We start from the raw sequence: 25,682 nt of genomic DNA, 5'->3' as shown, positions 1-25,682 counted from the left end.
TGTCCACTTTGGAAAAAGGTATGCCAACTTCTAATAAAATTTAAAATACATTAATCTTACAATTCAGTATGTTTTGCTATTTACCCAAAAGAAATTAAAATGTTAGTGCGTAAGAAGACTTGCACAAGATGTTCATAGCAACTTTATTCACAATAAGCAATAGCCCATTATCCATCAATTGTTCACTTAATAGGTAAAAGGAAAAACCATGGCATACTCATACACTGTAATACTATTCTATGATGAAAGGGAATAAAGCTGAGACAGTGGATGAATGTCAAAGCATGCTAAGTCAAAAAAACATACAGAAAAATACAGACTGATTCTATTTATATTAAGTTCTAGAATGGGCAAAACAATTCTACAGTCAACAAAATCCTAAGTGGTTACCTGCTAGGGAGCGGGAGAAGGGAAGGAAAAATGCAGGAATTGACTAGGTAAGACAATTTCTGACATGATAGAAATGATTCATACCTCCCAGGAGTTTGGGTAACACAGCTGTTAACATCAACCTCATCAAATGGTACATTAACATTTGCCTTAATGTAAATTTTCCTTCCAGAAAAATGACATGTGTACTATAAAGCTTAAGAATCAAGTATACATGTCTACATCCTTGACATGGATAAAGACAGATTGATGGGTGAACAGATACATGATAGCATATGGCAAAATATTACTTGAAGAATCTAATGGATGAGTAAAAAAGTATTTTATATATGCTTTAAATTTTTTATTAAAAACGTATATTGCAGGGGGAAAATAAGCATAGTACCCAATTGCAATGTAAGGACTGTTTAGATTTTGATTCAAAGAAACACTTTTTAAATTGACAATTCAGATACTTACTAGATAACTGGTCCTAAGAAGTATTTTCAGGAAACGATGCTTCAAAAATTTTTGTTGTTCTCTTCCTAAAAAAAAATTTTTAAGATGCATACTGAAATAGTTACAGATGAAATGATGTTGTTTAGGATTTGCTTTAAAATTAATGGGAAGAAAGAAAATGAGAAACAGGTGTGGTAGCTACTTGAGAGGATGAGACAGGACAATCAGTTAAGCCCAGGAAGTTGGAGTCACCTAGGGGAGAAAGTGAGACATGATCCTGTTTTTTTTTTTTTTTTTGTATTCAGATAGGGTCTTGGTAGCCAAGGCTGGACTCAAATTCATGGCCGGAGCCTCCCAACTACTGGGATTACAGTTAAGTGTCACCATACCTGACAGAGACCTTTTTTTTGGTGGCACTGGGATTTAAACTCAGGGCTTTGCACTTTGCTAGGCTGGCACTCTACTTTTGAGCCAAGCCCCCAGATGAAACCCCATCTCTTTAGGAAAAAAAGGGTTTTGGTGGGAGGGGAGTGATAAAGGAGAATGATGGAGGAGGTGAAGCTAAGATACACTGTAAGCACTATTACACATGCAACAAAGCTAATCATGAAATGGTAACTGCTGACAATTAGACGTTAGGTTGATTACGCTGTTCTACTTTTGTATAATAAAGTTTTTAAGGAAAAAGAAAAATGAGAAGAGGATATTAACAGTTCACAAAAAAATAAATCCTAGTTTTTAAATATGAAGAAATGCTCTGGAGCAGGTACTGTCTGCTGCTGTCTCCACTACAGATGCAAGAAAAGTGTCCTTGCATTTTCTGATTGTGGCAGCCAAGATTGAGTAGAGGAATACAGGTGGAGAAAAAATGAAGAAATACTACCTCATAAGAGAGTTAAATTGTTTTTTGGTAATTTTTTAACTTGTCATATTGGCAAACAGATTATTAGTACAGTGTTGGTGAGCTATGGGGGAAATGGGTGCCTATAGAGCTGGTGCAAACTATGAAATAACATTTTTAGATAAAAATTTAATTTTAGATATAAATTACAAGTGCACACAATCTTGCCATTTATCCCACAAAATTTATGTATATACAAAATGATGTATGTTTATACAAGGTAATTAATTTCAGCATTATAATAGCAAGAGTGAAAGCAATTTATATATTCACCAGTATGGGACAATTTGTACTACATATATCCATACAATCATTAAAAGAGAATGAGGATTTCATATACCAATACAAAATTTTTATGTTTATGTTAAGTGGGAAAAAAAATGCAGATTAGTCAGTACAAAATACTGTAATTTATATTTTAAAAGGAAATGGAAATTCTATTTTTTACATACACAGTAAAAATCACTATAGGTTTACCTTCCAAACTGATGACAGAGCTGAGAAGGGAAACTAAGTAGCTGAAATATCGAGTGCTCACCATATACCCTTTGCATCTCTTTATTTCCTTCAAAAAATATAAATAATTTTAAAGTAGTCCACTATTTTTTATTTTCACATCAAAACTAAAGACAGAATGTCCCCTTTCTAAGTCAGTAGGTAAACTAATCAACTAAAAAATCTGGCAAAAGATCTAAACAAACACTTCAGTGAAGATGATATACAAATGGCAGCCAAGTATATGAAAAGGTACTTTAATTCATCATTATGGAACTGCAAATTAAAACTGAGATACTATTACACCCTTATTTGAACAGGTGACATCCAAAAACACGGTTATCACCAAATGCTGGTTAGAACAAGGAGCAAAAAGGAACTCTCATTCATTACTGGTGGGAATGAAAAATTCTACAGCCACTTTAGAAGATGGTTTAATGGTTTCTGACCAAACTAAACATACGCTTTACCATACAACTCAGCAATCATTCTACTTGGCATTTACCCAAAGAGTTGAAAAATGTCCACACAAAAAAACTGCACACAAATGTTTATAGCAGCTTTATTTCCCTTTTAGAGATTCTAATCTGCTACACTCAGAGGTGGGGGGGTGCATTTCTATTACATTGCAGCACTCGTCAAAACCCTGGAACATGGACCTGCCTCTGCTACTAAGGTAGACCATTCTATTTTGGTCCCTCCCACATAACTTATGGGAAGTTCTCAGAATGGAGTGTTTTAAATTACAGATGAAAACAAATATAACCCAGAAGGAAAAAAAAATCTCCAAATAAAATCAAAGACTGTTTAGGGAAGAGGATACTAATAGGGCATGCTTACTAATAAGCAGGGTTATTGCACATGTCAACCTTGTTGAAGAAGCTCTCTTTAGCTTCTTCCTCCCAACAGTGTAGATGTAGTAAGAAGGATTTAGAGCCTTCTAACCACAATAGATTTAGTCTCCCTTCCCACATGGCAGAAGTTTCAGCTGCCCAGACCCAAAGGGCACAATCCTCTAGCTCTGCTTCATTCTCAAGTATAAATGAGTATATAATATCAGATCACAATCTTGAGGAATTTTCTCTTTCATATTTACATACTTCTTCTCCCTTGCAGTTCTGCTAGGCCAAAAAAGAATACTGGTATGCTGGCCACATACTCCGATCCCAATGTTCTTTTTAATAACTTTTCAACAATTATAAAAACATAAGGACTCCAAATAGAAGGGGGAAATTTGCTATCATTGCTTCCTCTAATAGCAAATCATGGTGTACAACACAGTTTCAGCGAATGTTGGGAGATGGAAATGTCTTTTGATTCGATACAAATAAAAAATTACTTTTACTCCATTATGTGGTTCTCTCCCATTAACTACATTTGCCTTATCAGCAATCACTTGTTTCAATAGCCTAAATCATAAATAAAAGTGAGATTTCATATGAAAACTTTCCAATAATGCCTTGAGTGAGGCAAGAAGATACAGCACTTCAAGCTTATCCATCACACAGCATTTTAATGCTTTTGCTCCCATACTTCCCAGATGTGCAAATGAAACTCATTAGCTAAAAATAAAGTAATTGCAAATGATTCTCTACCAACCCCAATCCCAACAGAGCAACAGATCTTTTCCACAGCAAATCAGATACCAACTGTGAAATGGAGAAAAAAAGATCCCACTCTAATAGATCACATAACTCTGAACACCATTTCTCATAAATTGACACATTCAACCATACATGAAACATTTCCATCTAAGTAGTACAACTATTACATTGGTTGACTAAGACACATTCTTATAGGATGATTTTTTTAAAAAACACAACTAAAAATTAACCATTTCTTCTCATGTTAATATATTAGGACTTGAAGTAATAAAAAATATATTCAGCTTACTCACACATTCCAATAATAAATACTCTTAGGTAATCTGTAGCCTGAAACAAGCCTTCATTTATTGACTACTTACAGTACAATGATTTCATATCTTAGCTGGTAATCAAAGATGGTTATATATTAAGTGAGAGAAAATATAATCTCTCTTCCAGGTATCACCTCTCCGAAATATCAGAAAATTCAGTATCAAGAACTAGAATTGCATCTCCTGATGGCATCTATCACCCTGAGAACAGGAACAAGGCAAAGAAAGTATACAGGACTTTGATTCTCCTACACAAGTACACATAAAGTTAAGTTTATTAATGACTACATTTTGAAGCCAGCCACTTTGTCCAATATTTAAATAACAAGCTGCTTAATGCTAAAGCAGAAGATACTGCCACAATGTGAAAGTACAGCTTTATCCATAAACCCTTCACACAGTTATACATTAAATGTTGTTTTTTATTTAAGCAAGGCACCCCTACTTGTTCTAAAATATGGGATGTGCTACCCCACTGAAAAAGCAAATGAAGAGATTTAGATTTTTTCCTATCTGAGCTGGTTTAAATTCAAGTGAAGCCATTAATGTCCTTGCTAGGTTGGACTACTCTGACGTAACACTTTACAATTTCAAGACTAACAACCACTGTTAAGGTTTACCCAAAACCAAAAAAAAAAAAAAAAAAGCAGGAGAAGGGAAGACTCAAGACACTTTTGAGACTAGACCTCCCCCTTAAGTACACAGGCACCAATGTTAAATGCCTTTAGCATAGGGCTTAGAAAGGCAAAACATTTCTAAATAATAAAACTGCCAAGTTGTTATCATTTATACTCACTAACCTGTGGTGTTTTTGTTTTTAAATCCCTACCCCTATCTAAGTAATCAAATACAGCTAAAATTAAAAGTATTGTGCCAAACCATATTGATTTAAAATCTGAAAGCTTCCCTTGCTTTGGTGAATTTTTAGTTAAAATAAATCATTACTTTACTCCAGAAGTTTGACATCAAAACTCTCAATTCATAAGCAGAAAAACAAAGCTTTTGAACAGATTACTTTTAAAATGGGAAACAGATTTGAAATAATAGTGCTGAGTAAAAATATGCAGAATTTGCAATTGGTAACAAATTCTCTATGAAAAGAAACTGTTTAAGTTATATAAAATAAAGAACAGAGTTTCTAAATTAGACCCTGGACAGTTTAAACAAAAATTTAAATTTGTGGTTTATTTCATAATCCCAAGCTGAGTATCTTTATAAACAATCCACCATGAATTTTTCTTAGAAGCAATTAATCTAAAACCCCCAAATCTTTTCCCTAGCAATTGCTACCAATAAACTGGAACTTTATATCCCATGTCCAAGAAAGATGTGCAAATGAAATGCTTCTTGCTTCATCCTGAAAAATCAAACAAAAACTATTACACATTTACTTAAAATGAAAATGTTCAGACATGTTCCCATACCATTTCAAATTACTAATTAAGCTGGGTTTTTTTCCCTTTCTAATTTAGTATAAGTTATCTGACAAATCAGTTAATTTAAGGTAAGGGAAATTAGTTGGGGATTCTTATATATAGCCTGGTACGAAGAGAGATTTCCAGAACAAAGCATAGAATATATTTTACACAGAATTGAGCTAATATAAATGTTGAACATCATGAGACTGTGGGGCTCTATATCCAAAATTAGCCGATGACAGCAACAGAAATAGAATATCCCATGTTATTAAAAAAAAACTCATTATTGCTAAGTTTCTCAAAAGAAGGCATCACCACTTGTAAAAAAATGATTTTAATACAATACATTAAAATATTTTATACACCATTTAGTCAAAAGAAGGGACATCAAGACATATTTACCAAATATGTCCTCAGTAAATAAACACTATGAACCCATATGTTTCCTAAGACAAAAACTTACTTTCATGAAACCATTTCAGAAAACGGTAACAATGACAAACTAACTGTGACCATAAATGATATTCCTGGTTTCAAATGTAACATCTTTTAAACATCTGAGGAAATGTGTTTAAATTTTAGTGGGAAGAAACTTTAATGTAAGGGCTGGAGGTTTTGCGCAAGGAGCTGAGCACTTGCCAAGCAAGTTAAAACCCCAATACTGCCAAAAAAAAACAAATTTCTTTAAAAAAAAAAACAACTAATGCAAGATACATTTTCTGTGTATTATTATTTACAACTACTAAAAATAGCTACACAATTATTTTTGGGCACACAGGATGATGAATATGGGGAATTCTGTAAAAAAAATTCCATAAAGGGATAATGCTCAAAGCCACTATGTGATTACAATGAATATTATTTCCCAGGAGAATTCTTATTCTTCAAATTGATGTTCCAATCATTAGTTTGATCTTTATTAAAAAGAAAATTGTTTCTACCACATTGCAAGTTAGTGAGTTGAAAATAATTATTTACTGAAAATAATTTACAGTTGGGTGCCAGTGGCTCATACCTGTAATCCTAACTACTCAGGAGGCAGAGATCAGGAAGATCATGATTTGAAGCCAGCCTTGCAAATAGCTCCCAAGACCCTATCTCAAAAAACTGGTCACCAAAAAAAAAGGACTGGTAGAGCGGCTCAAGGTGCAGGCCCCAAGTTCAAACTCCAGTACCACAAAACAAAAGAAAGAAAATCATTTCCACAGTAGTAACTCTTAAATTTACCTTATTTTCTGTAGTCCAGGGAAGTCTTATTTTCCTTTTGGACATGAATTTAGGAACAGCTCAATATACCTATGCTCTGAAAACAATTGAAAAAATAAAATAAAAATTAGCCGGGTGCAGGTGGCTCACGCCTACAATCCTAGCTACCCAGGAGGTAGAGATCAGGAAGATTGTGGTTTGAAGCCACCCCAGGCAAACAGTTCGAGAGGTACTATCTTGAAAAATTCCCAACTAACAAAAAAAAAAAAAGGCTGGCAGAATGACTCATATTAGAGCACCTGCCTAGCAAGCATGATGCCCTGAGTTCAAAACAAGTACCACCAAAAAAACGTTTTGAAAAAGCAGGAAAAATATTGAAGCTAATTTTCTTATAGTTCAGTCAGAAATCAAATCCTTCACCTTTGCCCTAATTAAAAATAAAAATAAGCGGGATCACACCTATAATCCTAGCTACTTGGGAGACAGAGATCAGAAAGGTCTCAGTTCAAGGCCAGAATGGACCAAAAGTTAGCAAAACCACCATCTCAATCAATAGGTGGCACTCACCTATCATGCAAGAAACACGTGGACCAAGGTGTAGGTCAGCCCAGGAATAAACAGGAAGGAGACCCTATCTCAAAAACAACCAAAGCAAAAAGTACTGGGGGCATGGCTCATGTGGTTGGGCAAGGCCTAGCAAAGTCAAGGCCATATTTAAATTTCAATACCACCAGACTAAAAAAGCCAAAGCCTAGTGTAGTGGTACACACCTATAGTCTCAGATCCCAGAGGCTGAGACAGGAAGATCATTTGAGCTCCCTGAATTCAAGACCAGCTGGAATGACATACCAAGATTCCATCTGAAAAATAAATTGGGCTGGGGCATGGCTCATGTAGTAGAGCACCTATCTAGCAAGTGTGAGGCTGAGTTCAAAACCCAGAATCACAAAAAGATAAAAATAAAAAATAGCCAGGCACCAGTGGCTCATGGCTGTAATCCCAGCAACTTGGGAGGCTGAGGATCGAGTTCAAGGTCAGCCCAGTCAAATGGTTCTTGAGACCCCCATCTCCAAAATAACCAGAACAAAATGGACTTGGAGGAGTGACTCAAGTGGAAGAACATCTGCTTTGCAAGTACAAACTCCAGCCCAGCCATAAATAAATAAATATAAAAAATAAACAAACAAAAACAAGTAAACCAGAGCCTGAATGAGCCAGGTACCAGTGGCTCACACCTATAATCCTAGCTATTCAGAAGGCAGAGATCAGGAGGATTATAGTTCAAAGCCAACCCAGGCAAATGGTTTATAAGACCTTATCTTGAAAATAACACAAAAAAGGGCTGTCAGAGTGGCTCAAGTGGTAGCGCACTTGCCTAGCAAGCATGAGACTGAGAGCCTGACTTTGGATAGAAACATACAAGATAATTAACAGACCAAAAATAAAAAAGTATTTTTCATTATAATAGTATTTAATCCTTTACATTTAATTTAGTAGTACTAGAAAAGTACAATAATTTTTCCAAGGATAATTTTTAGGCCAATCCCAGGACAGAGGAAGACACTTGTGAGCAAAGATAAGCATCAAAGTCAAAGAAAAAACACTGGGTGGTACTTACGAACATGGGACCGATCCTTGAGCATTGCTGCAACAGCATCCTCATGGGTATCAAAGTGCACATCTGCTTCTCCAGTGGCCTTCCCACTGGAGCTGTATTCCATAGTGATTCTCACAGGCTTCAGTGGAGCAAAGAACTAAACAAAGACAACCAAAAGGAACATTAACTGAAGCAGGCCCAATTCTACAACTCTAGTGGCTCTGCATTTTTCTTTCAGACTTTTCATATACCTAATAAGTTTTTGTTTTGCTTTGGTGGCACTGGGGTTTGAACTAAGGGCTTCTCTCTTACAAGGCAGGTACTCTACTGCTGAGCCACACCCTCCAAGCCTGGCTTTTACTTTTGAGTCAGGGTTTCATCATGTAGCTCAGGTTGACCTCAAACTCATCTTCCTGCCTCAGCTCAAAAGTGCTGGGATTCCACTAATATATTTGTTTTCAGAAAATTAACTCTTTAAAGAACCAAGTATCTACAGATCTACCATCTCTTCTGGCTTTTCTGATTTTTCTTAGACTTAAGGGTACATTTCAGGTATCTATTGCCAAAAGAACCAAAACCTACAAATAGAAGGCTCCCTCACAGTTTTTAAAACTACTAGGGACCATTTTTATTATTCCTCCCTCACACATCTTTATGTGCTTCTAAAGAAAGTACACCAAATATACCTCATTTCTTAGTAATTCATTTCTTATACATATCCCTGATCATCAGATTCTTATTAGCACACACTGAGTGGTTATTACTCTAAAATAAAGCAAAAGAACAATGCTTTAATGAAAATGTACAGTCTTCATACAGGCATGATAAAGCATGTCTATAATCTCAGCTACTCAGAAGGAACAAGTAGGAAGATGGAGTAGGAAGATGGAGAGTTTGAGGTCGATCTGTGCAACATAGTGGGTTCAAGGCCAGACTGGGTAAAGTTAGCAAGACTCTATCTCAAAACAAAACAAAAAACGGTTTGGGGGATAAGGCTCAAGTGCTAGAGCACTTGTCTAGGATGCTCAAGACCCTGCGTTCAATCTTCAGCCAAATAATAAAGATATGATTTTTAATAGATTCCTTGAAATAATGATGACAGCTCTGAGGCTTCATGTAGCAGTACCTAAAGATTCTAAGTTTGGATCTATCATTTGTTTATGTTCTGAAGTTCACAAAGAAGTTTCCTTTGTTGCTTTATTTTATTAATTTCATAGAGAATCCATTAAAACATAAAAATGTAGCCAGATGTGGTGGCACACCTATAACCTTAGCAACGTGAGAGGCCAAGAAGAGAAGAGAAGCCAGAGTGGGCTACATATCAAGATTCTAGCCTGTGGCTCATGCCTATAATTCTAGCTAATTGGGAGGACTGAGGTTTGCAATACCCCCATCTCCAAAATAACCAGAGCAAGATGGGCTAGACATGTGCCTCGAGGTAAAGCACCTGCTTTGCAAGCATGAAGTCCTCAGTCAAACCTCAGTCCCAACAACAACAACAAAAAGCAAGATTCTATCTCAAAAACAAAACAGAGAAATGTATTTTAAATTCATTTTCTCAAAAATTAGGGAATCCTGGGTCGGGTGTGGCAGCACGTACCCAAATTTCCAACACTCATGAGTTTGAGGCCAGCCTGGGATACATTAAAAAAATAAGTAAGTAAGCAGCTATATGATGTTTAATGATAACTCTAGGCATTCTGAAGTCCTGGTTTCTTATTTAATAGTTTCTATATGCCTTGATGGTTTCAGTTATGATTTTTTGGGGGGAGTACTAGAAACTGAACCCAGGCTTGTATGCTAACCAAGCACTCTACTACTGAGCCACAACTCCAGCCCTTTCTACATTTTTCTTTTTATTCGTTTTTGGCAGCTCTGGGGTTTGAATTTAGGGCCTTACATTTACTAGCTCTTGAGTAACACTCCCAGACCTTTTTGCTTTCAGGCAGGATCTATCAATGTTAACCTGGGCCAGCCTGGACTGCCACCCTTCTACTTAGGCCTCCTGTATAACTGGGCGAACAGGCACATACTACCATGTCCAAATTTTCTGCTGTTGTTGAGATGGGATCTTGCTAACTTTTTGCCCAGGCTGGCTTCAAACCACAATCCTCCAATCTCTCCTCCTGAATAGCTGAAATAACAGTAAGCCACCACATCTGGCTAAATCTTTATTTTCAGACATGGTCTAGCTAAGTTGCCCGGGCTGGGCTTGAACTTGCAATCCTCCTACTTCAGCCTCTTGAGTAACTGGGATTATAAGCATGCACCACTACACCTGATTCCAGTTACAACTTTTGAACTTCACAATGGTATAAAAGTGATCCAAATTTAATAAAAATCAAAAGTGAATTTTGAATTTTTATCTTTTCCCTAGATAGTGATATACAATAAAATATTCTGTTGTGATGCTACACAGTAACAGTAAGTCATAGCTCCCAGTCAACCACAAGATCACAGAGACAACCAACCAATATTGGACAGTATTCTGTGCTGCTAAGCTATGATGAGATTATCAGGACATAACCCCCTTTAAATCAAGCAGTTTATTACTGCTCTGTGGCCAAATGCCTGCGTCTCAGTTTCCTTTTTGGGGGGCATATATTCAACTGCACATAGTAATGGGTTTCATAATAACATTTCCATACCTTAGTTTCCTAAACTAAAAAATAATGGGTTGAAGGCCAGGCATGGTGGCATGGGCCTGTAATTCCAGCACTGAGGAGGCTGAAACAGGAGCATTGTGAGTTCAAGTCCAACCTGGGATAGACAGCAAGATTCTATCTCAAAAAACCAAAAAAAGGGTTGAACCAATTTATTCAAAAACCAAGCTCTCTCCCTGATTACTAAACCTACACCATATTATTTTGCATTCATAAGATCCTCTTATCATTTTTCACCTTTTTTTTTGAGGGGGGGGCAGTATTGAGGTTTGAACTCAGGGCCTCATGCTTGCTAGGCAGGCACTCTACTCCACCAGCCAAATTTCACTTTAAAGTGTAATAAAAAGCCACACTTTAAGTGATAGTGTCTCACTGTATTGCCCAAGCTGGGTTTGAACTCCTGTATTCAAGCAATCTCCTGCCTCAGCCTCTCAGTAGCTGGTAGCTGGGACTAGAGGTACACATTTCTGAGCCTACCTATGTCACACTTTTCAGCTACAGAAAATAAAACAAGTCTCTACTACAAAGGAAATGTTCTCTCAGTGTCAGAAGACACTAGAAATAATGCTTTTCTTTCTCTACCTTCTCCAAACTAACATTAAGTTAAATTTTAAAATTTCTGTTCAGTCTTTTGAGATTGGATAGCTTACTGCCACATACATTTATAATGTCCTGGGCATTGGCTTGGAAAGGTAATCCTCTCATGTGGACAAAATGCAGTGAAGGCGTAGTTCCAAAATCAACAGTCTCTGGAAGCTTTTCTGACATCTCCTTAGGCAATTCTGAAAGGCAGAACAAAAACACTGTCAAGGACATAGAAACTTTAAAAAAGGTATTAACAGATTATAACTACATATAACATTTAGGTCAAAATCCTCAATTCATCTTGAACCAGTAAGAAAGGGCTTTATAGCTAAAATGATCTGCAATTTCTCCTGCTTATGCCTCAAACTATTACAATATTAAGACCTTCTTTTTTGTAACAACAGAGAAAGGGTAAAATGGCCATGAATTAAAGTGTAAAGCAAGAGAAACTTTCTAAGTTATAGGTATAAAAAAGAAGGGATAAGCCCAGGGCACCAGTTTAAAGAAGTATTTACCAAATTTCAAAGATCTCAAATGTTGCTTTTGAGGTAGGAATCAAAGAAATAATTACATACAAAGGCAAGCACAAATCTTTAGTCAATATTCCTGCTCTCTACCCATCTTTCCCCACTTTAAATACTGACATTTTACTTCCTTTTATTACATTTTTACTACTCACCTTTTGAAGTAAAGAGTGTACATAAATATTAAGTTAAAAATCTAACAAAATAGCCAGGCACCAGTGGCTCACACCTATAATCTTAGCTACTCAGGAGGCAGAGATCAGGAGAATCACAGTTAGAAGCCAGCCCAGGCAAATAGTTTTTCAAGATAGGGTCTTGAAAACCCATCACAAAAAAGAGCTTGGTGGAGTGGCTCAAGGTGTAGACCCTGAGTTTAAACCCCAGTACTGCCCCCGACTAAAAAAAAAAAAAAACAAAAAAAACCTAACAAAATAATTAGGCCCTAATGTATTCAGAATACATTCTACACTCAGACATGAAATCTTTAATCCTATTCCCTTGTCCTATAATCACAATTTCATACAAGGCTGTTAATAAAAAAAAGGTTAACAAAACCAAAACACAACATAGACCCAATGAATATGCAGAAGCAGCAGGATCTTACCTATCTCCTTCTCACTTTCAAAAGCTGTCATGGGTCGAATATCCTCATTTACTTCATGTTCTTCAAATACCATCTCTGGCTCAGTTATATACTTAGCAGTAGGAGAAGATGCCATTTTCTTTCCCTTGTGAGTGCCAACATGTGTTCGAACTTCATTCCTTCTACTTGGAAAGATCTCTATGTATCTGTCAAAGCAAAAATGAATAAGCAGTAACAGTTAACTTTATACTTGACTCTTAAAATAAGCAGATATATACTCTATTTCCATAGCTTATTAAATATGGATGTCCAATGATAACAGGTAGGGGGAAAACTAACAATGGATAAAGCTATTAGTCCATGAAAAAAAGTTCTCAACAGAATACACCAATGAATTAAGTCTTTTGTCTTCCAAGACTTTTGCCCCAAGATAACAGTTTTTTTCACATGCATTTATTTCAATAGCATTTTCAACAGCATGAGAACAACTATACTAAGGTTAACTGTGTATACAGAAAACATTCTGGTAAGACAGTTGCTATGCTATTTGTCTTCAGGGTTGTTGGTTGGGAGCTGGATCCCCAGGGTGACAGTACTGGGAGATAAACGGGGCCTAGTGAGAGGACCTCTGGGTACTGCAAAAGAAGAAAATATTGGTCTCCCAAAATCAGTTCTGAGGCCAGCAAGTTGTTATAAAAGACTGACCACTCCAGAGTGCTCTCTGGCTTTCCTATCCCGAGATGTGGTTTCTTATTCCCACATTCAACATCTCCTGCCAGTCATTTTTTGGGGCGGTGGGAGCTTGCCAAAGCATGTACCATACTGTCTGGACTTTCACTATCTAAAACTGTGAGCTAAATAAACCTATTCCTATATAAAGCTGGCCTCCCCCAACTTACTTTTTTTTGGTGGTAATGGGGTTTGAACTCAGGGCCTAATGCTTGCTAGGAAAGCTCTCTACAACTTGAACCACTCTATCAGCCCTTTTGTGTTGGGTATTTTCGAGATAGGGTTTCATGAACTGCTTTACCTGAGCTGGCTTTGAATCATGATCCTCCTGATCTCTGTCTCCCAAGTAGCCAGGATTACAGGCCTAAGCCGCTGGTGCCCAGCTATGCCCCAACTATTCATTATAGTACAAAACAGACTAATATAAAGATTGTTTTTGTTGTTTTTTTCTATAGTTGATTAAGAATCTTCTGAAGCCTTGGGATTTAATTCTGTCGAAAACAATCCCATCTGTAGAAGATACTAAAAGCCACAGTATAAGAAAAGCTACTTCCCCAGAACCTCACTAAGATGCTTGTAAGAGCCAGGTGCCAGTGGCTCATGCCTATAATCCTAGTTTCTCAGGAGGCAGAGATCAGGAGGATCACAGTTCGAAATCAGCCGGGCAAATAGTTCACAAGACCCTATCTTGAAAAAACCCATTACAAAAACAGGGCTGGTGGAGTGGCTCAAGATGAAGGCCCCCAAGTTCAAACCCCAGTACCTCAAAAAAAAAAAAAAAAAAAAAAAAAAAGATGCGATTAAAGAGAGCCGGGCACAAGTGGTTCACACCTGTAATCCTAGCTACTCAGGAGGCAGACATCAGGAGGATTGCAGTTCAAGGTCAGCCTGGACAAACAGTTCACAAGACCCTATCTCGGAAAAAAAAAAAAATCACAAAAAAGGGCTGGTGGAGTGGCTCAAGGTGTAGGCCCCAGTATTGCAAAGAAAAAAAAATTAAAGAGAAAAGTACTGACAGGCATAGTGGCTCACCACACTTGAGAGGATGAGACAGGAGGGTTGTCAGTTTGAGGCCAGCCTGGGCCACACAGTCTCTCTCTCAAAAAAAAAAAAAAAAAAAAAAAAGGAAGCATTAATTCTCACTTCCATCATAGTGACAGTGGGACTATTTAACAAATTCAAACTTCTTTTTCTCTGCACTGTTTTCCCAAAGTAGGTCACTAAATACAAGTTGCAAAAATAATCTGTATTTATAGGCCTTAAAAAGATTAACTGAGGGGATAGCTCAAAGTAGAGTACTTTGCCTAACATGCAGGAGACCCTGGGTTCAATCTACCACACTCCAAGAAAGAACAAAAAAAAAAAAGGTTAAACAAGCACCACTTCTTTAAAAAGAGCTTTGGGTATTGGGAGAGGTGGCACAAGCCTCTAATTCCAGCACTCAGACACAAAAGCAGGAGGACTGGGAGTTTGAGGCCACTCTGGGCTGCAAAGTGAGTTCCCAGGTCCCTAGCCAGCTTGAACTACTCAAACCAGACCCTGGCCCAAAAAAACATACAAAAAAATAAATAAATAACCTTTGACCTAATTCCATAAGTGGATTCAGAAATACACCTGGCTTCAGAATGGCTTGCCTTTGTTTTTAATTTCAAAGGAACTAAATACAAAGGCCAAAAAGCAACAAAACAGTGATCTGAAACAATTTTTACTGCACTGCAAATTTAAGGTTAAAACACAAATCACCTAAATCATAATGTGCATCCTGGGGTGATATGAACATGAGACACTATACAAGACAACTAACCCAATTTCTTCAAAAGCCAATTGCATTTCAGAAAAGGACAGGGAATCAAAAAATAGAAGGGGATATGCTCTAGTTTAATAGAATTAAGAGATATAGCAAATGCAATGTATAAACTTGTCTGGATTCTGTTTCAAACAAACCAACTACGAAGTCATTTTTGGTATAATCAAGAAAATGTGATCATGAATTTTTATCAGCTAATAAAATATTGCTAACTTTATTAGATAAGATATTGTGATTAATAAGAAAAATGTCTTCTTTAAAAGATACATACAGAAAAAAGATGAAGGAAGGAAATGTTAATAATCTATTAATCTAAGTGACGGGCATTTGGTGGTTCCTCAGACTATTCTCTCTGCTGACCCATGTTTGGGTAGTTTTACAGCCTTATTACAATGCATTCATCATGGATACCTTTACAGTCACTCATATCACAATGCATTCATCAGATCTGCTTCACTTACCGGTTACCAATTTCTTCTCTGTGTTTCAAAAGAGCTTGGTTAGCCATTTCTGGTTCTTCAAACTGCACATAGGCTTCCCCTGTTTTTCTTCTCCCTCTATAGTCCATCACAAAAGTAATGTCTACTATATTCAATCCTAGGATACAAAAAAGTTATTACAAATTAGTGCTGCTAATGGGAGCTTTTTTTAATCCTTAGAATTAACACATTCATTTATGCACTAATAAGATTTGTATGTTTTTGGCCAATCCCAAAGCAGCATACATTTTTGAAGAGGAGACAATTATTATGCAACCAAAAGTTATAAAACCTACATACTGTATTTCCAAAATGTTTAGGATCCAAGTAGCCTATCTAAAACATAACTCTCTCTCAAGGTTTTGTTTTAGTTTTTTGTTTTTGTCCATTATTATATTTTAGGAGACAATGGAAATTTAAACTAACTAACATTACTCCTGACAATGTATATTTTATAGCTAGGAATAAGATAATGCTTTTAAATATTTTTTCTTTTTTCTTTTCTTTGTGGTACTGGGGTTTGAACTCAGGGTCTAATGCTTGCTAGGCAGACTCTTTACCACTTGAGCCATACTCCCAAACCAGATAATGCTTTTAAATCATGTTAAGTTGTCTTACACAAACTGACTACTATTCTAAGAATATGATATAACTGCAAAGCACCTGCAAAGAAGTCTATAATGTCTTTCTCATTGCAACTATAAGGAAGTCCTCTCAAACGAACCACGCCATCATTTACCACAGGTGAAGATTTGACCTGCAGGCTCTTCATTAAGGCATCTACATCTTCATTGTTTATTTCATATACTATAAAGACAAAGCACAAAATGTTGCAAAATTTACATAACAAAGAGGCAATTTTTTTTTAAAAATCAAATATATTACCACTAGTAGTTTATCCAAGAATTCAAACACTAAGTTTTAATTTTTATGCACTTCTCTCAAGAAAATAGCAAGTAACATTTATTGAATATTTATTATGCGTCAAGCAAAACACATTTAATTTTCACCACCTTAAGGTAAACTTGGTCGACACTCTCATAATGGGTAAGATAGTGATATTATCAATCTGTACTTCATTTTCACAGGCTGTAAAATAATGCATTCATAATAATTAACTACTTTACTGTTGTTAAATGCTCAAAACAGAAACCAACTTGAAAAGTATAAAATCTAATGTAAAACCCCAAAAAGCCATAATCTGACATTACATACCTTCCACATATCGCTGTCCCATATACATCCGGTGCTTTTCTAAGGCTTTCTGTACATCTTGCTCTGACTCCATTTCAATTAAGGCATCACCCCTTCGTTTTCCATCTCTATTTAAGAGGAAATGTATTCCATTCTCACTATTGCGGATTCTGCAGTCTAAAGTTACATGAGTAATGTCAATGAAAAACAGAAAACAAACTTTTAATTCAATAATACAAGTCACTAGAATGCAATTTTCCAACAATGCAAAAAATGCCTGTTTTTTTTTTTTTGGCGGTACTGGAGTTTGAATTCAGGGCCTTACTATTCGGGCACTCTAAGGCTTTAGCCACACCTCCAGCCCATGCCTGTTATATTCTTTACACATACCCGTCGTCAATGAAGCCATCCAATGCTAATGAGGAGTAGGGTCTAAAATGTTGTAAGTAGAAAACATTAGCCATAGCCATCCTTAGCACAGAAGCTTATGATCTTCTACCCATTAAATGGCAGTCAGACTAGGCTCGACACAGAATGCCTTACACTCATCCCAGTGTTTCTACCAGTTTCAAGTTACTTCAGGAAATGAAATATGATTGGGTTTATTCCTAGGTGTCTTCCTTTAAATTCTATCCAAATCTCCTCTAAAAATAATTTGCTATGAGAATTTGACTTTTCCCTCTTTTCATTACCATGGAAAGACATTCCTGTACTTCCTATTTTTTCTAATGCAAGTCAAAGATGTAAGTGGAAAAGTGGCTTCATAAAGTACTTAATTCACACAATGCTCTGCATATTTAGGGTGGTTAATACATTCAGTTCTATCCTTTCACCACATTTTTAAGGTGGTATCTTCTAAAAGTCTCATAAGAAGAAAATTAAAAATCAATCAGAGCTGAAGACATGGTGCAAACGGTAGAAAGCACCTGCCAAGCAAGCTCAAAGCCCTGAGTTCAAACCCCAATACTGCACAAAGATAGGTAAGTAAATAAATCAGTCAGCTATAGAAATTGAAAAAACAGCCACAGATTGGTAAACCTTCCAAACATGTTATTAAGCGTACTTCATGCAAATGATCTTCTATTCTAAATGTACATATTACATAAACAGCCATTCCTTTTTTTGGCGGGATTGGGGCTTAACTCAGGGCCTCATATTTGCTAGGCAGGCGCTCTACCATTTGAGCCATTCCAACAGCCCTTTTTTGCAATGGGTGTTTTTTCTACACAGTCTCATGAACTGTTTGCCGGGGCTGGCATCAAACCTAGATGCTCCTGATCTCTTCCTCCTGAGTAACTAGGATTGCAGGTGTAGACCATCACCGCCCAGCTAAAACAGCTACTCTTAATCCCCTATTCCCACTAATAGGCTTGACTTTTTTGTTATGTACATATCAAAACTTAAAACAAAACTGGGTTTTATACCATGTAGTTTTAACATTACTTTTGTTGTATGTAAAAATCTTTAAATCTCATGTATAACACAAATGGTACCTGGGATGTCATGGTATGACCATGTAACAGAATGAGACAATTCTCATTCTGTTCAATTCTATTCAATTCTCCAGAATAGCTAGACTTAGATTTTGTAAAGTTACCTTTCACTCAGACAAAGCTATACTTTAAAATACACATAATATATACCTGAGAAAAAGTTAAGCACATCTTCCACAGTGCACGACCAGGGTAATCCTTGAGCTCTAATGAGATAAACATCATCCACTTCTTCCCCTAACTTGGATGGACTCAATTCGTACTCAGGTAGTGGTGGAAGGTCTTCCAGGTAGGTAGTTTTGGACTCCTTTCATGACAAAATAAATGTAAAAATATTTGACAACCTACTTACAAAATGTTTATTTCTAAAAATAGACACTCTAGATGTTAGTATTATTTCAGAGGTGAGAAATAAACTCCACAGATCTAACTCAACATGTTTAGGCTTAAATTGTACATCCTAAACTGATAAGCAAGTGTATCATAGTGGTTTGACAGGACATAAACTTTACTGAGGGCTTATTTTTAAATTCATTAGCCCCAAATTATACCTCATTAATAGTGGGGAGGTGTTTTTTGAAACAGAACCCTGCTACAATCCTCCTACCTCAGCCTCTTTAGTGCTTTGGTTAAGGCAGTGCAAGAAGGGTCCTTTCAATTTGACAAGTATTTGAACGCCCCTACACACAGTGCACTATGTTAGGCCTTCATCTCAAAGAGCTTACTATCTAATCTAAGACAAGTATACAAGACAATATGCTTTAAGTGCTATAATTAAGGTACAAAATACTACAGGAACTCAAAACAGAGTGCTAACAGAAAAAGAATCAAGACATGGCATGAGATGGGCTTTGCAGGAAATATAAAGATAGGGTATTCCAGTTTGAGAGGTTAGGAGAAAAAGCAGTATGAACAAAGGCACATTTGAAAAATAGCAATTAATCTCATTTGTCTAAACTGCAGGGTAAAAATAGGAGCTAAAGATGAGCTGGCAAAAAGAACTTAGTACCCTATAGAATGCCTTAAGGGTTGGGTTAACTTGTCCTTCACTAGGAAGGCAAAAAGAATTTAATAAAAGACACTGAGGATTGGGTAAATCAAGAAGACAGCAAAAGGTCTTGGAAAGATTAACCTGTTAGATGAACTGAGAAGGAAAAGAACATAAAAGGCAACAGCAGCAGTGAGAGAGATCAGGATTATGAGAGATACTTGAAGTACTCTATTTTACAAGGCTACAGCAAAACTCAAGTGTAGTAAGAATCCAACAAGCACTACAACCATAACCTGCAAGACAACGCAGGCTTCAATACTTGCAATCTACTAGGCTAAGAACAGAGACATCTCTGTTCCAACCATGTCTTCCTGAGGAATTATGTCTAATTTTAAGGAGTCAATGATGAAGGTAAATAAGCACGGTGTGTAACAGGAGATGCCAGATCAAAAAGAAGTTGGTTGGTTGGTTTTAAGGCAAGTTTCCCCATTTTCCCAGAATTTCATAAGCATCACAGAAAAGGGCAGCAGAAATTATTGGGCCAGAGTTCAAATCAATTAGCTCAGCTACTGGCAGGTAGCAGCCATGCTGATTAGCCTCCCAGATTCCATAAATTCAAGAAGCACAAATTCAATAATTATAAACATGACCCAAGGCATCGGGGTGTAGGTAGTCAAAAAGTGTGCAGACACTTCCCCGGATGCCACGTAACAAGAAGGGAATGCTTCATGTACAAAGATGTGCAATTAGAATTCTTAAAATATACTCTTTTTAATGGAAACAAAATAAAGGCAAATACTGCAGATTCAACCGAGAACCCCAAATCCTATTCCCCTGGACGCCCCCGCCCCACACACCTCCTCCCCATACCCAAGTCTCCCACTCGACAACGACCCAGTCCTTAAAGGACCTTCTGTCAAAGAAGTGGAGGTGCAGAGGTGACCTTCAGTAAACTGGGGCAGCCCGCCGTTCCAGGAGACACGAGCCCGCCCCCCACACACATTCCACGCCAGCCCAGGCGAATGTGCGCGCGGACCTCCGCGTTGGTGGCGGCCTAGCGCGGCAGTCCCACGGAATCCCCAACCCTCCGCGGGGGTCCGCCTCGCAACTCCACCACCGGCGTGGGCAGAGCGACAGGGAAGCGGGGTGGGGGCGTCAGCGGCCCCCAAAAACCTACCATGGGCCCGGCGGGAAACAAGGCCTCAACATTCACCCCAGCCACACTTACACTGCCCAACCGACCAGACTCGAAGGGAGAACAAAACAGGGAGAAAACCCGAAGCTTCCCTTGTTCCCGTGCCCAATAGGAGGACGGAGCGGGAGGGGAAGGCGGGTGTGCGGCGCAAGGCGCGGAGGCCCGGGCGCGCACGCGGGGCGCACGCTGAGGGGCGCTGAGTCGCGTGCGCGCGCCCTGTCGCGGCGCCCACGTACCTGGCTATAACCCCGCGCCGGGCCCGCGGCCGCCGCCAGCGACTGCGACAACAGAGGGGCGCGCAGGGCCGGGTAGGAGGCTGCGGCCGCGGCCGCGGCGGAGGTGACCACGGCGGGAGGGCCCGCCAGCCTTCCGGCGGGCGCAGGCCCGAAGTGGAGGCCTCGCGTCTGGGAGGCGGCGGCTGCAGCGGCCCCAAGGAGCAGCAGCAGGCGGCGGCGGCCCGACACGCCGGAGGGGAAGGAGCCGGCGGCCGAGTAGAAGGGCAGGCAGGCGGCGCCGGTGCGCCGACAGCTGCTGCAGTTACAGCCGCAGCCCCGGAGCAGCGCCCCGAGCACCCAGCGAGTCCCAGCCATGGGCTCCGGCGGCGACGCGGGGCCTGGAGGCGGCTGCCGCTGCAGCGCGAGCGGAAGGGAAGTTGAATCCAGGGCCGGGGAGGGGCTGCCGGGCACATGCGCCGCGGGCGCCGGCCGGGGGCAGCGCTGAGGCGCAGGAGGCGGAGAAGAGCGCGCCGCTCCGCCCTCGAGGCGGGGCCTCGCTATGCCGAGGGGTGGGGCCTGCACTCCTCTGCACGGTCCTGGCTCCGGGAAACCGAAGCCAGACGGCTCGGCCGAGACCCGGAGCGCAGCCCTGCTGTGCCTTCCACGCGCTGCGCTTCCGGAACGCGTGACGTGAGGGCAAAGATCTGATACCTGGTCCTAAGATGTTAGATAGTGCTGGAGGCGGCTTGTACGCCCAAACTTGGCATGAGTGCAAGAAGTCAACTGTTTGTTACTTGGTTTTAAAATAAAACTCTTCTTACATGCTGATAATGTGTATTATAAAAGATAAAGCCTTCTGTAAAGAGGTGGACATGCAGAGATTGCCAGATAAATAACAACCGGTTGTGCAGGTTTTCTCCTGTGGCCAGAACCTATCAAAGACAATAAAGACAAATGGGAGTTAAAAAAAAAGAAAACTTAATATTTAATTTAAATAAAAACGCTTCGAGCTGGGGATGTAGCTCAGTGGTAGGTTGCTTGCCTAACATGCACATGGGCCTGGCTTCCCACCCCAGCACTGGGGGGATGAGGGAGAGTGGAATACCAAAGGAAAAAACCCAACTTTTTATTGTGGAAAATCTCAGACATACAAGAATATGATGAACTTCCAGAACTAAAGAAATTATTTTTCATCTTTTCATACTACCACCCTATTTTCTGGCCCAAAGCCACCATACCTGGATGATAAGGACTTTAAAAAAGACATTTTAATAAATTATTTTTTAGATATTTAAGGTTATTGTGTTATAATATTAAGCTTTGACTTCCTTACCCTGGACTACTTCTAGGTAGGGAAAGCTCAGTATTTTCCAGAAAAACTTTTCCTGCCCAAAAAGGAAAGAAAGGGGGAGGGGAGGAATCTATTGACTTGGCCCTATGAACCTGGAGAATCAAGAGGAGGGAGAGATCTAGAAATCCTTTTTTGTGGTCCTATTTTTTTTTCTTTTTTTGATGCTGCTGGGTAGTTGTACATTAGGCACCCTAGGCAGACAATCTACCACTGAACTATGTTCCCAAACTGGTTTATTCCCTAAATTCTCTTTCAAGAAGGAAAATGGGTTAGCCTTCATAAGAGATTGTCATTATAAAGCAGAACTTGTAAATATACATATTCAGATACTGTTCGTATTTACTCACCCTCATTTTATTCATCATCCATAAAGTATAACTCTGTATGGATTAGAAAAAAACCTTGTAACTTGTCATCAGTACTAACACCTAAGCATTCAAATGTAAGCTTAATTTTTACTTAGAGGAATTGGGAAACAATAGGGAGAAAAGAAACGACAATTATTCATTCACCTAACAAACCTACTTTTTCACTATAAATACCCCTGATGTGAGAGCACTCGTGCACCTCTTACCATCAAATGTTCCTGCACCCATGTCTGGGTTGTGTAATATGTTTCTATCTTTCCTTTGCTTTGCTTCACTAACAAACTTTCTTGGTCTCTACCTTGATATGTCCTAAAATTCTTTTTTTGCAGCATCACAAACTCGGTATCCAAGGGCCAGGTGGAGGTCTTCCTCCTTTTGGAGACCTCCTGTCTAGAGCATTGCTGGTTTGGGTAACAGTTTGAGGTAGTGATAGAGACCAGAACAAAGCAGAGGACAGCAAATGGAGATGAGAGTTCAAAAAGTTTGATTTTTTAGACGAGGAAAGGGCAAGGCAGTAAAGGAAGTATAGGGCAAAAGTAGGTTTTGTTTTGCATTGTTTGAACTAAATTTGGTAAGATTAGAAGGATTTAGTTGATAAGGACTACTTAACTAGGAAAAAAATAAGCATAATTGATGTGTGGGTTCTAAGAAAAGTGGAAAAGAAAGCCATCAAAGCTCAGGTGCATCCATGGTACATTGTAATCTTATATGGAAATGTCACAACAAAACCCCCTGAATAACTATGATTCGCTAATAAAAATGTTTTTTAAAAAAAGTTCAAGTGCAGAGATTAGCTTTAAACAGAGATAGCTCTGCCACCTTTTCTATAAGTTAATCATAAGACATGCTTTTTCTAGTAAAGTCTGTACAGCAGACTTTACTAGACAGGTTGGCAGTTTACTTTGGCAGTTTCTGTGGTAGAGCTAGTCTAAATTGATAGAAACACTCTAGATTTAGTGGAGAGTAAGGAGAAAGGAGAAAAACAATCACCTCTCATCTCTTGGGAAGAATATTCAAACAAAAGAAGTTCTTATAGCTCTTAAACAGCAATTTATTATGAGCTGGAAGAGAAGCTAGAAGGGGATAATTGTTCTGCTTACTAATAAACGAATGAAGGAACTCATTTTATCTGTGCCCTTCAATTCTTAAAGGTGAACATACTTTTCTTCTGATATGCAATGAAGCTGAGTTAATCTCAAAGGGTCCCATCCCAGGACCTGTTTTGCATTTGAAAGAAGCTAAAAATCATGAACCAAGGATGTCAATAAGCCTAAGGTGGTGAAAGGAAAAGGAATTGAAGTCAAGTACCATAAAGAACCAGTGCCCATTTGTGTAACCTGTGATTAAGGTGCTATTCGTCATTCAAGATGAAAGGAAGTTTATTAGGTTGCGTAGATGTAAGAGAAATTCGAGAATTGAGGCTACCAGTTATTTCCAGGAAAAGCCAAAGAAATGCATTTTATCACTGCTGTCACTACCTCTGTCTTTTATCTGACAAGAAAAACAGATCCACTAGATCCACAAACTGAAAGATTTGTTTTTGCTGCAGTGATAAGTTTCTTAAGTTTGTTTTGCCAGTTGGCTTATGTTGATAATTAGCAAGCCCATGCTAAACAATTTTTATGTCTATTGCCTAGATTCTTTCTGTGAAGGAATAAAACGTACTTACTTACGATTTACACTTGATGGACCAACACACCTCCAAATACTGCAGCTTCTTCCCTTGTTAAAATAGGTGTCAGGGAAAGAGAGTAGTTAATTAGTTATTTAAATAAAATGTTCATCAATAAATAGTAATTTCAATAAAAATAAAATTTATGTTACACTAGGAGATCACCTTTTCTTTTTTCTTTCTTTTTTTTAAAACAGGGACTTGTTATGTTGTACAGATTGGCCTTGAACTGCTGGACTCAAGCAGTCTTCCTGCCCCAGCTTCCTGAGTAGCTGTGACTACAGGCACATGCCACCACATCTGGCTTTGATCATTTTATATTAGTAGCACATTTCCCCTCCACCCCAGAAAATATTTGAAAATGAACAAGACTAAAAATTTAAATTTAAATTTAAATTTAAATTTAAATAAAAATTTAAATTTAAAAATTACTGCATTCCTTTGGGCCTTCTCAGAATACAATGTTGACCTGGAATGCTGAGATTGGGAGGATCACCATTCCAGGCCAGCCCAGACAACTAGTGCATGAGACCCCTATCTCAAACAAAAAAACAAAATGGACTTTATAAGTATGAAACCCTTAATTGAAACCCCAGTCCCACCAAAAACAAATAAAAAACCAAAAAGGCATCATTCTGAATAATCATCTCTTTTAAATAGATAATACATAAACAGTGTAAAAAAATCACATGTGCAAACATGAAGGTTGTATACACACATACAGGTTGGCTCTAACCACTGTTCTCTAGTCATCCAGTTCTTCTCTAAGATAGATACTGTGCGGTGTTTTGTCACTTTTAAATTTGGTAATTCTGTACTTGGGATTTTGACAAGTTTTCTACTTGCTATGAAAGTATATTCTGAAGTCACTGAGTTCCTAAATTGAGAGCGAACGGGAAAGAAAGCACAGTAGACAAATGAAACCCCCTATCACAAGAAACAAAGCACACTTGGAGAAAAAAAACCAAAAGGAAAAAGTAAATCTGCTAAGATATTTGGAAGAACAATTTCTCCCCCTCTTTAACAATGTTGTTTTGTTAAAGTTTAACTTTAAGCTTGATGTTTTCTTTTTCCATATAATTTGATTCCAAGGAAAATTCATTTTCTTTGGGAAGAAAGCTGCCTTAAATCCTTTGAAGACCAAGATAGTTTATAAACAAATATTGAAAGTAGAATTGGAAAGTAAAAAGAAATAGATGTAACACAAGACATTTTAATAAAATTCTATTAATTTAAAATTATTTAATAAATTTAATAAAATTCTGGGTATGTCACTGTTTGCCTATGTGACTTTGGTCAAGGTATTTATCTCTCTGAACTTTTCCTAAATTATAAAAATGGAGATAATATTAACTACCAGACAAAGTTGTAAAATACCTAACACATAGGAAGAAACTAGTAAGTGGTAACAATTATTTTCTTGGCTATTGTTTAAAGGAAATGTTAGTTGTATTTTTATGTTCCTTCCAA

At 38.1% G+C, this 25,682-nt stretch overlaps 1 protein-coding gene across 4 annotated transcripts; it reads right to left on the bottom strand.

The window, feature by feature from the left end:
- Positions 1-1,893: 1,893 nt before the first annotated feature.
- Grsf1 (G-rich RNA sequence binding factor 1) lies at positions 1,894-21,261 on the bottom strand. 4 transcript variants are annotated; one of them, XM_074042059.1, is made up of 11 exons: positions 20,942-21,259; positions 20,843-20,872; positions 18,571-18,727; positions 16,949-17,104; positions 16,397-16,540; positions 15,716-15,851; positions 12,740-12,924; positions 11,687-11,808; positions 8,385-8,520; positions 6,788-6,863; positions 1,894-5,499 (listed from the first exon to the last, which is right to left on the bottom strand). In XM_074042059.1, the coding sequence occupies exons 1-10, from the start codon at positions 21,194-21,196 to the stop codon at positions 6,814-6,816; spliced, it is 1,371 nt and encodes a 456-aa protein (XP_073898160.1). In that variant the 5' UTR covers positions 21,197-21,259; the 3' UTR covers positions 1,894-5,499; positions 6,788-6,813. The 4 variants fall into 4 exon arrangements, with proteins under 4 accessions (XP_073898160.1, XP_073898159.1, XP_020021640.1 ...); XM_074042058.1 differs by having other exon boundaries at positions 1,894-5,518; positions 20,843-21,261; XM_020166051.2 differs by having other exon boundaries at positions 20,843-21,260.
- Between the last annotated feature and the right edge of the window lie 4,421 nt (positions 21,262-25,682).

This window comes from Castor canadensis, chromosome 9 (assembly GCF_047511655.1).
Source record: "Castor canadensis chromosome 9, mCasCan1.hap1v2, whole genome shotgun sequence".
Lineage (NCBI taxonomy): Eukaryota > Metazoa > Chordata > Mammalia > Rodentia > Castoridae > Castor > Castor canadensis.
The sequence above is the reverse complement of the archived record's forward strand: the minus strand, read 5'-3'. Positions and strand labels throughout refer to the sequence as shown.